General features: G+C 38.3%; 1 protein-coding gene across 1 annotated transcript in view; it reads right to left on the reverse strand.

Moving 5' to 3' along the window:
- Positions 1-10,838: 10,838 nt before the first annotated feature.
- The window catches only part of ADGRD2 (adhesion G protein-coupled receptor D2), a 642,889-nt gene continuing 637,383 nt past the window's right edge, over positions 10,839-16,344 (reverse strand). The window contains exon 26 of the mRNA XM_063432309.1: positions 10,839-11,021. Within this exon, the coding sequence (XP_063288379.1) occupies positions 11,014-11,021 (8 nt within the window). The 3' untranslated portion in view covers positions 10,839-11,013. The remainder of the gene's footprint in view (positions 11,022-16,344) is intronic.

Raw genomic sequence — 16,344 nt, forward strand, 5'->3', positions numbered from 1 at the left:
CTCCGGGGCCAGGCCATCCCCGCTCTCCCACCTCCCCCCCTGAAGGCCGGTCAAACACCTTCCCTCTTCTCTCGCCCCCGTGGGGAGGCCTCCCCTTCCTCTCCTCCTTCCCCGGGTTTCCCAGGCACTTTCTCCCGGGCTCCTCCTCCCCCCTCTCCAAATGAGGCTTTCCCCCCCCCGGGCATGACCAGCCGCATGAGCCAGGGTGTATGATCTCGGTAGTAGAAGTGGGCACAGTCAAATCCCCTGTGGTCCTGATAGCGTGTTCGTTTGCCCAGACCCCCCACCCAAACCTGCTCAGTTCTCTCCAGAGCTATGCGGGGTATTGGCAGTTGGTCCACCCAGTCCTCTCCCGCCCCCCCGTACCCCACCCAAGCGCTGTTTCCCTGGGGAGATGGGATTTACAGGGTACCCCGGGGGAACTTGGACCTAAGGGAAAGCAAAGTACATACCCCACGAGTTCAGTTTCAGCGTCTCTACACTCCCGTGTCTGCTGCAGGATATGCTGGTATTCAATCTGGAGTGGTAATCGTGGGGGTCTTGGTGTATCTAGCCTGTCTCCGGGGTTATTCCCGCACTCTATTCCTCCGAGGTGTTGGGTCCGCCTCGCTGCATCCAGGGGCTCGGCGGGGGGCCGGCCACTAAGTTCTCTGCCGGGACTGTTGGGCCTGTGGGTCTGCTTGGTGGGTGGTCCAGGATCCAATTGGGGACTGGTATCTCCGGAAGGCCTGCAGCTCGCAGGAATCTGGGCACATCGTTAGGCCACCGAATCGTCAGCCAGCGGTTGTCTACTCTAGCTTGCAGGCTGAATGGAAATCCCCATTTATACGGTAACCTCTTCTGTTGCAGGAGGCCTGTGAGCGGTTTCAACGCTCTTCTGGCGTCAAGGGTGAGGGCAGACAGGTCGTGGAATAAAGATATATGGGAATCCATGTACATGATATTGCGCAGTGCCCTAGCTGCCCTCATAACGGCCTCTTTCAGCTGGAACGATTGGAAACAGTAGACTAAATCCCTGGGGAGGCCATCTCTCCTTGCTGGTCGGAGCGCCCGGTGGGCTCGCTCCAATCCGAAGTCCAGTGGAGCCTCTTCCCCCAGTAAGTGTGTGAACAGGCCCTCCAGCAGTTCTTTGGGTGTTTCCCCTTCTGACTCCTGCATACCTCTGACGCGGATGTTATTGCGTCGGCTGCGATTCTCCAGGTCCTCTACCTGGCGTCTGAGTTCCAGGATGATGTTGCCTTGCCGTGTAGTAGCGAGGCCTGTAGCCTGTTGATGCTGATCTGCCTGCAGCCGTCGGACCTCCAGGTCATCCACCCGGTGTTCCAGAGCAGAGAGGTCCTGTCTGACCGCAGCTATCTCCTCCCGGATTGCGGAGCGGAGTTCTGCCACCAGGTCCTTCTTGTCTTGCCTGGTGAGCATGTTTGTGGAGATTGCCGCTAGTTCTGCGGACATCTGGGAGAGGGCATCTCTCTTTGGGGAGTCCTGTGTGGAGCATGTACTGTTGCTTGATCCCGGCGACCCGGGCGCCATTTTGCCTGGGCCTCGTGCGCCAGTCATGCAGTGCGGGGTTGAGAGGAATTCATCCATCGGCCCCGACTGCTGAGACATGTCGGTGTGTTGCGGGCCCGGGGTGGTCCCCCTCCTCGGTTTACCCATTCAATCGGGTATAACTGCGCTATTTACACGGGCTTTGGCGAGTTGGGGCCTAGGAGCTCACACTGCCAGCGTCCTACTCCATCGGCTGCCTGGCCACGCCCCTCTTTAGTACCATTTTTATCTCTTATTCCTGGGTCAACCAGTGAAACAACTTCTTGCTATTTAACATATATATAATGAAAAAAACAAATACTGGCACTCTACCTTCAGTTCCAGAACTTTGAATAGGAATGGCTTCTTGCCATCAGCAGGATTCTCTTATCATGAGATAGTGGACAGCGGACAATGACATCCCGAGATGCAGAGGTGAAAGCCCTTACCAAACCCCGGGAGGCGATAAGTCCAATCCAGAGATAACTTCTTTGCCTGGTTTTGGTGGCAACACTGAGGCCACGAGGTGCCAAACATAGTGCCGGAGCTCCTCAGGTGTGACTGCATTGGGTTTACCCCTGATTTTTAAGGGATTATCGGGGGATCGGTCGTCCAGCTCAGTATAGGGATAGATAGGGCAAATTGTGAGTTGATGCACAGAGTCTTTTATCGTGTTTAGCCCATGTTTAAGGTCAGCAATATCCTCCTCAGAGGATCATTCTGTCAGTGATTGCTTGCATGTCAGCATTAATGATCACCACATCAGCAGCCAGCAGATTCTTAATTTTGGCAACAAGGCTATGGAAATCCTGCTTGGTGACAGGTTCTGACCCACCTTGGGTATCTGATAAGGTTTGCTCTGGTTAAGGGAACCGCTGTGATGAGTGGGTTTGATAGTAATCCAGCTGGGTCTCCGAGGCCTCATGGCACTCAGGCGCCACCGTTTTGGGCTGAGACTACCATTGAACTAGGGCCTCAATATCTTTTGACCCAATGGTAATTCTGGTTGAGAACTCTGGTCTTTCTGTCCCATGTCAGGCTGGAGTGTTGACCAAGATATGCTGGGTGCAGCCCCCGACACAGGAGCTCCGGTAGGGATCAAGTTGTCGAGCGCGTTCGCCAAATTGAGGTCCAGATGTGGAAGATAACCCCCAGATCTGCATTTCTATCTCTTCGACTTAGGAGAGTGTAGAAACATCATAAGTCATTGCAGTAAGGTTCATGGGAGTAGGTACAGGCGTGTAGCTCTAAAATGCTCAATGTGGCTACCAAAAATCTAGAGGAAGATTAGTGAAATGGCGTCCGCTCCCTGTTGAGACCAGGCTCTGCCCCTCGTAAATATTCTTACTATAAGAATAGTCTTTTAAAAAAAATAAAAACTTTTGACATTTTGTTTAACAACAGAGGAATGTAAAGTCCTTACATGTTGTTACCATTTTGATTGAAATAGGAGTTATATTGATTATCTGGATATTACAATTGCTTTTGATTTATCTAAGTTAATACAGTATAACTATGAAAAATTATTTAAAACTCTCCAGAAACAAATAAGTAACTGGAAAAAAATCAGTTTCATGGATTGGACACCTACACATAACAAAAGCCCTATTTAATACCTAAGATATTGTATTGTTTTAGAGCTTGGCGATTTAGACGCAACATTGATTATTATTATTATTATTATTATTATTATTATTATTATTATTATTATTATTATTGGTATCTCTACAGCACCAGCTTATTCCCGAGAGCTTTACAATAAAAGGGGAATTTACCAAATGAGGCAATAACAAAATATAACAGGAACAATAGGTAGCTGAGGACCCGGCTCAAACGAGCTTACAGTCTAGAGGAGGTGGGGGTATAAAAGCACAATAGGAAGGGTATTGAAAGAGACAGCAAATAGACATGGAGGGAAAGGAGTAGAACTGGAGGTGATAGTGGAATGTGGCCCTATAGGAAAGAGCAACAGGAAGGTTTGAGAGATAGAAGTTACTCTTGGAGGCCATTGAACTAGATGGGTTTTGAGGGACTTCTTAACCCCTTAAGGACACATGACATGTGTGACATGTCATAATTCCCTTTTATTCCAGAAGTTTGGTCCTTAAGGGGTTAAAGGATTGAAGACTAGGGAAAAGTCTGACAGGGGTAGGCAGGTTGTTCCGAAGGAAAGGAGCTGCCCGTGATAAGGATTGCAGGCGTAAATTTGCAGTAAGCATGCGAGCAGCAGACAAGAGAAGGTCACCAGTAGAGCGGAGAGACCGAGAGGGGGCATACCTATGAATCAGTGAAGAAATGTAAGAGGGGCTAGAGTTGGGTAGAGCTTTAAAGGTAAGGGTTAGTATTTTAAATTGACACCTGGAGACGACTGAAAGCCAGTGTAAGTATAGACGAAGGGGTGAGGTGTGAGAAGAGCGACAGGAGAGAAAGTTCAGCTTGGCAGCAGCATTCACCACAGATTGTAGGGGGGCAGTATGGCTTCTGGGGAGACCAATTAGGAGAGAATTACAGTAATCGATGCAAGAGATTATTAGAGCGTAAACAAGCTCCTTGGCAGCATCTTGTGTAAGAAAGGGGCATATGAGTGCAATGGTTTTAAGCTGGAATCAACATGTTTTAGCAACAGACTGGACATGAGGTGCAAAGGTGAGGCCAGGATCAAAAGTGACACCAAGACAGCAAGCTTGAAAGGATGGGCTGAGGTAGGTACCGTCAACCTGCAGGGAGAGTGAAGGAGGAGGATCAGTGTTATGAGGAGGAAAAATAAGAAGCTCAGTTTTGGAGAGATTGAGCTTCAGAAAGCGGGAGGACATCCAATCAGAGATAGAAGAGAGGCAATTGGTGACACATTGTAGGAAAGCAGGGGAGAGGTTAGGGGAGGAGAGATATATCTGGGTGTCATCAGCATACAGGTGGTAGTGGAATCCAAATGAATTAAAGAGTTTGCCAATAGAGGCAGTATAGAGAGAGAACTAAAGGGGACCAAGAACTGAACCTTGAGGGACTCTGACTGAGACAGGATGAGGAGAGGAGGTGCTGTTGGAAAAAGAGACACTACAGGAGCTTTGGGAGAGATAGGAGGAGAACCATGAGAGGACTGTGCCACAGAGACCAAGAGATTGTAGAATTAGGGGAAGGAGGCCATGATCAACAGTGTCAAAGGCAGCAAAGAAAAGTCAAGAAGAATTTATATGGAGTAGCGGCCTTTGAATTTGGCTGTGATTAGGTCATTTGTAACTTTAATAAGAGTAGTCTCAGTAGAGCGGAGAGTGCAAAAGCCAGATTGAAGAAGATCGAGGAGGGAGTTTGAATTTAGGAAGTGAGTCATACGAGTAAAGACAAGTCTTTCTAGAAGCTTTGAGGAAAAAGGAGGCAGGGATATGGGACGATAGTTGTAAGTGGAAGACGGATCTAGGGATGGCTTTTTTAGGATGGGTACGACAGTAGCATGCTTAAGGGAAGCAGGGACAACGTCAGATGAAAGAGAACATTTAAGGATGTGTGTTAAGGATGGTACAAGACAAGGCGTGAAAGCTCTGGGCAGAGGTGAGGGTAGCATTATATGAGGAGATATAACAACAATTGATACCGCACTCTATAATAAGAATAAGAATGAGTAATGTAAGGCAGATACTAGCAAATATTAATTTATTGAATTTGTGGAGATAATAAATATCTAAAAAAATAGTATCCTATAGTGAATAAAGTATATCAAATCTCACCATGAGTACCTTAAAAGGAATATACTAAACAATACCCAAAAAAACCCAATACAATCCGTCAGTTGAAAGCGTGCCGCAAGGCACTGTATGGTAGAGAGCCCTCTACCTGCTGTACACAATATATACAGAAGTCCATCAGCAAAATAATGTTGAAGAATGTGTATATTAGAAAAAATAGATATATTCAAAAATATAAAAAAAGGCAAAAAAGAATAAAAAAAGAAAAAGAGAAAAAGAAAAAAAAGAATGTATTTACAGTCCAAGTGTGTACACACTGATGATAGTATATAGGTGTCTCTTCAATGCTTTATGGTTTATGGTTTGATCTCACCAAATCTTGAATTCAGAAATCCTGTCTTTGACGATTGGAAAAACCCAAAGGTAAGCGTTTTTTCTTTTCAGTTTGCAGCAATTGAAGAAACCTCCAGACAGTCCTCTTGTGCTGTTGGATGAGGCAGGGGGTCACACTACGTCGTCGGTGGGGTGCTGGGCTGCGCGCTCGGGATCCTACGTTCCCTTCAATGGCCCTGAATGGCCATTGAAGAGACACCTATATACTATCATCAGTGTGTACACACTTGGACTGTAAATACATTCTTTTTTTTCTTTTTCTCTTTTTCTTTTTTTATTCTTTTTTGCCTTTTTTTATATTTTTGAATATATCTATTTTTTCTAATATACACATTCTTCAACATTATTTTGCTGATGGACTTCTGTATATATTGTGTACGAGGGCTCTCTACCATACAGTGCCTTGCGGCACGCTTTCAACTGACGGATTGTATTGGGGTTTTTTTGGTATTGTTTAGTATATTCATTTTAAGGTACTCATGGTGAGATTTGATATACTTTATTCACTATAGGATACTATTTTTTTAGATATTTATTATCTCCACAAATTCAATAAATTAATATTTGCTAGTATCTGCCTTACATTACTCATTCTTATTCTTATTATAGAGTGCGGTATCAATTGTTGTTATATATATTATTTTTGAGGTACCAGGAGAGGGTTACCCAGATATCCAGCACCTATCTGATGGAAGAGTGCCTGTACACTTTCATTTATTTATATGAGGAGATAGCCAAAGAGGGACAGGAGAAGGTAGGATTGGATGAGAGTTTGGAATGGAGATCAGCTGAGAGTTGCTGGAGGTCAAGAGAATTCAGATTCCTCCTGAGTTGCGGGGTTTAGGTGGAGGATATTGGGTGTGGGGGCACTCGAGAACAAATGATAGGAGGTGGTGGTCTGGTAGGGGAAATGGGATATTACAGAGATTGGATACTGAGCATGCATTTGAAAAAAATAAAATCTAGGGTATTGCCAGCTACATGTGTGGAAGAATTAGCCCATTGCGATAAACAAAGGAGGAGGTGATTAAAATAGGTTTGGAGGCTACTGAGGACAAGGGGTTAATGGGAATGTTGAAATCTTATAGAATTAGGGATGGGATATTGCTTGAGAGGAAGTAAGGAAGCCAGGCAGCAAATTGACCAAGGAACAGACAAGGAGAATCTAGGGGCCGATAAATAACTACAATGTTTACACATATGGGTTTGAATAAGCAAATTGAGTGAATTTCAAAGGAGGAGAAAGAGAAGGAAAGGAGGGGTGGGTAGAAGTTTGAAGGAGCAGTGGGGAGAAAGGAGAAACCCATCACCACTACCTTTACTGTCAGACTGTCTTGGGTTGTGCGTAAACTGTAGACCACCGTAGGATAATTAGGCAGGGGTAGCTGTGTCAGAAGGAGACAGACGAGTTTCAGTTAAAGCAAGTGAGTTTAAGGAGTGTGAGATGAATAAGTCATGGATAGAAGTAGATTTAGTTATGTTGCACACAGAGCGTGCATTTTAGAGGGCAGAATGGAAAGTTACATGGGAGGGATATAAGATTAGAGAGGTTTTTGGATTGGACACAAGGTAGGTAGGTAGAGGCGGGATCAGGGTTTGGAGAGAAATTGCCAGCTGCCAGGAGCAGAAGCAGAGAAAGTAAGAGAAGGTGGGAGTAAAATGTAAATGTTTTGGTTGAATGTTTGTATTCTGAGGTTTCAGAAGGAGTTTAGGTATACGTATAGTGTATGGGATGAACAGAGAGAGGAGGGAAGTAAACCAGGAGCAATGAAGATGCTGTCAGTAGGGATAGGTAAGCAGAAAGATAGAGATTTTAGTAATGAGAGTGAAGTGAGGGTGAAACTGAAAAATAGTAGAGAGAACATTGTTAAGTAGTGTTTTGTTATAGATGAGGAAATTATAAGGGCAGCTAGGGCCATAGGAGAGCGTGGAGGGGTGAAGGGTTAACTGGTCTGTGGTGTAGGAATGGAGGTGTTACAGGTGAGGAGAAGATGTTAGACGTGATTGGTGTGTTTGGAAGACCAGGTGATTTGAAACTATATATAAATGTAGTGAGTGCCATGGGGAGGGTGAGGTGTGGGGCAGCGTGGGTGGGAAAAAGACTTGCTAGCTGTGAGTTTTGAGAGCAATCTTTCAGTTTGTTTGTTGGGGCTCAGACTTAAATAGAAAGTCTGGGTTTAGATAAAAAAACCAAAAAAACATAATTTATGGGTGGAGAGAGACATGCAGATATTGAAGTGAGAAAGGGCAATGAAGAGAAGAAATAAGAGGAGGGGACATTTGAGATTTAAATATAGGAGGGCATGGTAAAAATCAGATAGGTGAAAGTAATAAAAGTTGAACATAAATTAACAGGAGTATTGGTGCAATAACTAATATTAACAATTTAAGTTATCAGTTAAGCTGAAACACTATAGAGGAGGGAGGTAAATAGGAAAGCAAATGCAAATTAAAAAAACAGGGATAAAATATAGATACTACAGGTATTCTTGAGAAGATCTTCCAGAGAGTCCCGAGAGCAATCTTTCAGTTTGTTTGTTGGGGCTCAGACTCATTATAGATTAATATCTAAATTTACATGTGCTTGCATGGTATCTCACTTAATGTTATGATTTAAATCTAACACTTCTAATTATTCTTGGTATGTTCTTGAACAAGATGAATGCCCACATTATAAGTTATATAATATTTTTTGTTTAGATTTGATTTAGACCAAATTTTTTTTTCTTCTAATAGGACTCTCACTGATATGTTTACCACATCTTAAGAAATAGACTAAATATGAGAGATAGTTTTTCTGTAACTGCCCCTATTGTATGTGTTAAAATATAATATGATCAAAATTAATATCCCTAAGTGGAAACAACAGGGTATTCTAAATATCTCTGACCTATTCGAAGGCAAACAACTTATGCTATTTTTACAGATACAGGCTAAATAAAACTAAATTATTCCTGTTTTTGAGACTCAAAATTGATATTGCATCTAAGTTTATACTTTTTAACCATTTCCATATTCTTTTTTGAATAAAATCAGTTTTAAAGGCCTGATTTCTGGGTCCATTCGATAACTGGATATTAGTGAATCTATTGGGTAAAATATCCTCATAAAATGGGAGAGAGATATAAATTATTTTTCTCATTTGGATTGGGTTCGTGCTACTCATCTGGTAAAACACAGCTTACATTGCATTGTTTTACTAGAGCTTTATTTAAAAATTATATGCAGATGGTATATGGTTCCCTTATTTTAGAAAAAAATCCTGAGTATTGTTGGAGAGGTGGAGATATGGCAGGTACCATTTACCATATCTTAGCCCCTTAAGGACCAAACTTCTGGAATAAAAGGGAATCATGACGTGTCAGGCACGTCATGTGTCCTTAAGGGGTTAAGGGAATATGAAGGTTTACGGGATTTAAAAAAACAATTAATTGCATTTCAGGAATCAGTAATTATTTATCTCCTACTTTTTGTGTCTAATATTGGTTTTCCTTTCAAAATAAAGCTCAGAAATAGCTATTTAATCATATTCTTTGTGCCACCAGGTGATGTATTGCATGTTTATGGAAGAATATCTACTCCTTTTATTTGAAGAGATGTAATCGACCAAATTAAATACCAATACAGGATGGAATATAATTATATTTCCCCCTCAGGCTACTTTGTTTCCTATTCAGATTTATGGTTACCCTTGACAAAATATAAAAGCACTTCACAGTAGATATTTAGTACCTCCTCATCTCCCCATTCTGGATTCACCCCCTTACCGAGACTATGTTTTGTTTCTTATTGTATTGAATGTCTTGTATGGTCTATTTTATGTGTATTATGTAATGTATATTTAATTATGAATATATTTACCTTTATTCATATTTGCTTTGAATATATATAAATGAAAATGTATTGTAATATGGGAAATTATCTATTATTTGTTTTATACTTATTGAAATAAATTTTTTAAAAAAAGAGAGAAAATAAGTCACTTTTTCTGTCAACTGGTATTTCCCTTACATCTTCTATATTCTGCTGTTCCTTAACCGCATCTCTTTCCTTTCTTCTACCCAATTTAAATATACTGCTATCCCCTTATATATGTGTTTGGTTTAAAACTATTTACAAGCATACAACCAACTTATCCCAAGCAAAGCAGACCATCTTCCATTGAGTTGTAATCCATCGTGACTATATAAAGAGCTACTATTTAAATTGGTAGGAATTCCAATGGTATTACATAGCTGTGGCTAAAATAGCTGAGCAGAAAGAATAAGTGGCCTCCTGTTTGAAATTTGCAAGCAAATGTCCAACAATTCAGAGTTTAGTGAAGAACTCTTGTGTACAAATCTGTAAATCTATGCAGTGCAAATAAAAGAAACAATCCATCCTACATAATCAATAGGCTGATTTCATGTAATGCTTAAAAAACACCAAAAGGCTATTAACCCATTAAGGACACATGACATGTGTGACATGTCATGATTCCCTTTTATTCCAGAAGTTTGGTCCTTAAGGGATTAAGGCAAAAGGTTATCAGAAGCTAAACGTTTTGAGAATTGATTCTGCACATTTCATTAGGTGTTTATTTGTAATCATACCTCCATATGTTCCCTGATGTTAACTATTTGTACAGGAGACAGGTATATGTGAGCAATACATTCATTAATAATTGGTACATTTTATTGTATGGTGTATGCAAGTGATGTAGTCTTCTTTTTTTAAACGAATATATTTACTGTGCATTTTATTTAATGAAAAAAATAACAAAATATAGTGACAAGACACCAGAATTTTAAATTTGGTATCACATATGTTATACATCAGGCATGATAAAATGAAATACAACATAATCAACATTAAAAAATAGAGGGAGGAAAATTTACTAGGCTGATCTATCAGAATGTATGTGCTCTCATAACATTTATCATGTTTTTACTTGATTTAAATAGGTTTTATTTTCTTCACAGCAACTTTTGGTAAATTCATAACCAATTTTACAAAAATTAGACTAAAAGAGCAGAGCTGTAAAATTTCACCAATGCAATAATATTTCCAGCTACACTGGTTTAAATTTAACTAATTTGGTTAAATATCCTTAATTCTGTATTTACAGAATAAAACGATATTTTTGGGATACTTTCCTTCATAATTGTGCACATATAAAAAGCCACAAGTGTTGAAAGTTAATATTTCTTTTACAATAACATTTTAGATAGTTATGATTATTATAAAAAAATTAAAAGACGGGAACAGTTTTTGAACAAAACAAAATCATTGTTATGACCTATTTATAGAAAAACAGTCAATTTCAAGAGTGCATGTAGTTCTTTCAATTCATTCACATTATTCCAAATCATCTTATTCTTCACAAATGTCCTTCATGGATTGCAGCATCAAGGCAGCTGTCCTTTGTGTTGACTCAAAAAACTAAGCAAGAAAAAAAGAAATGTAATTAGCTGGGTAATATACAGAAAATGCTTTGTAATTTACTTTGCAATTTAGCAATGAGAAACTTCAAGACACAATTAGAACCACATTAAAACATTTTACATTAAGGACATTCTGCATGATTGTGCCATTGCTATAGCTCATAAAAGACAAAACTCATTTGGCATTTTTGATTGTATATGCAATCTGTCTGTGATGGACTTTTAACTGTACTTGTGAATGAGAAACTCTGTATTCCATAAGGAACCTGTAAAACAACTGGTGCTTTCATGCAAACATGTTGTCAAGTTCTGGAAACTGAGACTAGTAATATGCTATGATTATTTTATACAAACAACAGAGTCTATATTTTTTTTCTGTGCTGCAAGTCATTTTTCTATATTATTGACTATATATAAAATACTTTGTAATTCAACAATGGAAAACTCTTGTAATTATCTTCAAGACACAAGAAGAACCACATAAAATAAAAAAACACCTCCAACATTTTGCAGTCATCACCTTCGAATCCCACCGTTTACACAATCACATCACTACTCTCACAAACTACTTTTATAGTGCAATCATATAACAAAATTAATTTTATTCAGAATAAATACTATTTCAAAAGATCACATTGGTATTGTTTCAGTTTAATTAAATACAAATCATTTGTAGAAAATATAATGTGGTAAGAATGTTTACTGTATATTACCTGAAAAGCAGGAGACCGTTTTTTTATAAAACAAAATACTGTATGATAAAATGTGTAAGTCAAAGCATTCTTGCCACAATTGGACAATATCTACTCAGGGTAGGGAAGATATTGGAAAACACAAGTTACTCCATTCTCATCAATGGTGAGACGCACATACATCGGTCTTTTAAAGCAGCCAACCAAGCCCATCTATAAGAAAAGTACTGCTAAATGCCATAAGCAGTGTAAAAATGTGCTGTACTTTATGTGCTTTATGTTGCCTTTTATTTTGTGTCCCTAGATTTAGAAAATTATGAAGAAATCCATAGAGGCATAACTGGAACACATTCATGATTATTCACAAAACTGGCTTTGAAAGAAAACTACCTTTTCCAAGCCAGTTTTGTCAATGGGGAGTCACTGATTGTCAGAGAGCGTCAGCTGACCCACTGGAGGGTGAGTGGACATCACTGCTGGAGGCAACTTTGGGGTTAAACCATTAGAGAACGGCTTAACCCCTTGTAGTAAGAGTTCCTCTGGAGACCTTCTGGCATCATAACAACTTCATTTAGATAAGTTGTTTTGCTGCCTGGAGTGTCCCTTTATTGGTATTTAGGAAGAAGATTTATTGGGAATTCTCGTTGGGGAAGATGTAATTTAATCCCACATTTGCTAAATATTTTATACTTTGGTGGTGGAAATTGGGTTTATATCCCTTTGTGTGCACATATCGGAGGTAGAAATTTTAGGAAGATGGCATCCATTATATTCTAAAAAATTCTTCTAGAGGCAATAAAAAAATAAACCTGCACATTTAATACATGCAATATACAAACTATACATATATCTTCCAATTCGCAATGGTTCAGTAAGTATTGTCTATAACTAGCTTCTGAAACAAAACCAACAAAAAAAAAAAAAACACACCCAACAATTACTAAAACCAATAAACATAGTCACCTGCCATAAGTTAGGTTCATTTGAACATCTAATATTTGGGAGAACATGACCTTAAATTTCTCAAACCTAAAATAAGTGATTCAAAATTTCTTAAACTCAAATCCTAAATGCCCCAAAATACAAGTGTCTGTGATCGTAACTACAAAATTCCAGGTCAAGAATAAGTGATTTCACATTTACATGCTTAGGTCAATAAAACCGTCTGGAGAGAGAAGAAAAATAAAAAATAAAAAAACATACAAATATCTGTGACTTTGACTTCAAATTTAATTTGCTTAGGATGTTAATCCATGATACCATTTTTACATTTGTTTAACTAATGTAGCTAAAATGTCATTGCTCATAGCCGTAATTTCATAAATAAAAATAAATAAACATATAATAAGAAAATAAATACAAATATCTGTGACCGTGACTTCGAAATCCCAGGTCAAAAATAAGTAAAGAACATTAATGTAAATATATATGATAATATAAGAAGAACAAGTTAGGTTTCCATATGCCTGTAACTTCAGTTGCATAATATTTCCCAGGCCTTAATAATCTTAACCCCTTAACGCCGTTACGGCGTTCTATGCCGTCGCGGCTTTAATGGGCTTTAAAGCCGTTGCGGCGGCATAGAACGCCGTAACGGCTTAAACCCCCAGAAGATCGCAGCTACTTACCTCCGCCGCGATCCTCTTCTGGGGGGCTGCCTGACAGCCCAGGCAGCCCCCCTCCGGCAAATGAGGCCCCCGGGGGCCATGTGATCGCTCTCAAAGAGCGATCACATGGCCCCCTATAGCTGGCTATGGATCTGCCAGCAGGGGGACTGTCTAAAATATTAGACAGTCCCCCTGCTGGTAGGAAGAGTAAAAAAAAAATTATTAAACATGTGTAAAATTAAATTAAAAGTATTTATATATATATATATATAATATGTATATATATTATATATATAATATATATACATATTATATATATGTAACGTCATACAAAGTGTATTTTAATACTAATATAAGTATATATATTAATATTAAAATACACTTAGAATGACGTTATATATATATAATATGTATATATATTATATATATAACAGATATATACACATATATTATATATAAATACGTCTAATTACAATAATAAATAAATAAAATAATAAAATAAATAAATAAAATATTGAAACAAAATTTAAAATAAATTATATATGCATATGTAATTTTATGCTAACTGTACTTTGCTATTAATATATATATATTGGTAACATAATACACTTAGAATGACATTCTATATATATCTATCTATATATAAAATGCAAATAACCGCAAATATATATATAGAGATAAATACATATAATTACATAAAAGATTACATTAGTATGCACGTAGAATTTAAATACCTATAAATGCATATATATTAAAATTCTACGTATATATTTAAGTCATTTTTTAACATAATTATGTCATTTGATTAATTAAAATTTGATTGACATGCCTGACAACACAGGGAGAAAGTGCAGCGAATTTAATTCGCAAGCACTATATTTTACCCTGTAACTCTCCAAGACACCATAAAACCTGTACATAGGGGGTACTGTTTTACTCGGGAGACTTCGCTGAACTCAAATATTAGTGTTTAAAACTGGTAAATTTTATTAAAACAATGATATTTTAAGTAAAAGTGAAGTTTTTTGCATTGTTTTCAAACAAATGGCACTTTTATGGACTATATTATTGTTGTAATATGTTTTACTGTTTTAAAACACTAATATTTGTGTTTAATGAAGTCTCCCGAGAATAACAGTACCCCCCATGTACAGGTTTTATGGTGTTTTGGAAAGTTAGAGAGTCACATATAAGGCTTGCATTTCATTTTTTTGACATTGAAATTTGCCAGATTAGTTATGTTGCCTTTGAGATCGTATGGTAGCCCAGGAATAAGAATTACCCCCATGATGGCATACCATTTGCAAAAGTAGACAACCCACGGTATTGCAAATGGGGTATGCCCAGTCATTTTTAGTAGCCACTTAGTCACAAACACTGGCCAAATATTAGTTTTTTGCTTTTTTCACACAAAAACAAATATGAACGCTAACTTTGGCCAGTGTTTGTGACTAAGTGGCTACTAAAAAAGAATAAACATACCCCACTTTCAATACCTTGGGTTGTCTACTTTTTCAAATGGTATGCCATTATGGGGGTAATTCTCATTCCTGGGCTACCACACTGTCTCAAAGGTAACATTACTAATCTGGCAAATTTCAATTTGAAAATGGAACGTTCTATATTTGACCCTGTAACTTTCCAAAACACCATAAAACCTGTTAATAGGGGGTACTGTTGTACTCGTGAGACATCGCTGATTACAAATATGTGCTTTTTGTTGCAGTAAAACCTAACAGTATTATGACATGTACAGCTAAAATGTGAGGCGGAACTACAAATTAAAAAAAAAAAAAATTCTCAGTTTTTTAAATTTTATTCATAATAAATTATGTTTCATATATAAATATTTGATATAAAATGAAAGCCCTGTTTCTCCTGAACAAAATGATATATAATAAGTGTGGGTGCATATAATATGAAAGAGGGGAACTACGGGTGAACAGACATATAGCGCAAATTCCAGTTTTTGTTTACGTTTTGTTTTGATCAGAACGTGTACTATTGACTCCGTCCTGAAGGGGTTAAAAGATTCCAAGTCAAGATAGTTTATCTTTAGCAGAAGCTGGATCCTCAAAGATATAAACATGTTTATTGAATGTTAAGGTCAGTTTAGTGGGATATATCCATCTGTATGGAATCTTTATTTCTTAGTAATAAAGTCCCTTCGCCACATTTTTTCCTGTTCTTACTTGTATCCAAAGATGTCTGAAAACAATACAACATTTTTATACAGATCTGGAATTGGTTTCAGCTTAAATTCCTTTAATAATAAGTCCTTTATATAGGTATTGTTAAGCATTTTTTTTTAAATCCTTAGCTGCTACTACAAATGCCACTTACACCCACTTTGATTAATTGATTTAGAATTGTTTGACTGATATGCAAGGCTTTTTTTTTTTTTGTAATTTTAGTAAGAGGTAGATTATATGATTTAAATCAATAAAAAACTAAATTACAAATTTGTAAATCACATAACTCATAAAACCATCCTATCAAGAATTTATGGTTACTTATATACAGTACATACTGTAACGAGGCTCCAGTACTGGGAATGAGTACCTCAATCAAGTCTGTTGTCATACTGGAAGGACTACTGTTGTAGCTCTTTATATGGATACGTTGTCACCTGTTGAGCAGTAGTGATCACAGACCTTTCCACCACACATTAGCTGAGACTTAATGTAGGGGGGTAAAATGAACACACTTTATTTAACATATACTACTATATATACGGAAAGTTGGCTGCACTCACTATATATATATGGAAAGTTGGCTGCACTCATGGTCTAGTTAAAAGTTCAAGTCTTTATTGAAACAAGTTTAAATTCAACCAGCATCTAGGAAAAAGCTACAGATAAAGCCAGCCACCAGCCAGCATCTAGGAAGAAGCTACAGCTACAGAGAAACACCGGGCTCAGCACAGTAGATATCATTATTACCCTTGCTTTTGGCTATTAAGATGATATTAATAAAGCCTGAAAGTATGGGCAAAACACGGTATATCAGCATAAGGAGGATT

Source organism: Pelobates fuscus, chromosome 9 (genome assembly GCF_036172605.1).
Source record: "Pelobates fuscus isolate aPelFus1 chromosome 9, aPelFus1.pri, whole genome shotgun sequence".
NCBI lineage: Eukaryota > Metazoa > Chordata > Amphibia > Anura > Pelobatidae > Pelobates > Pelobates fuscus.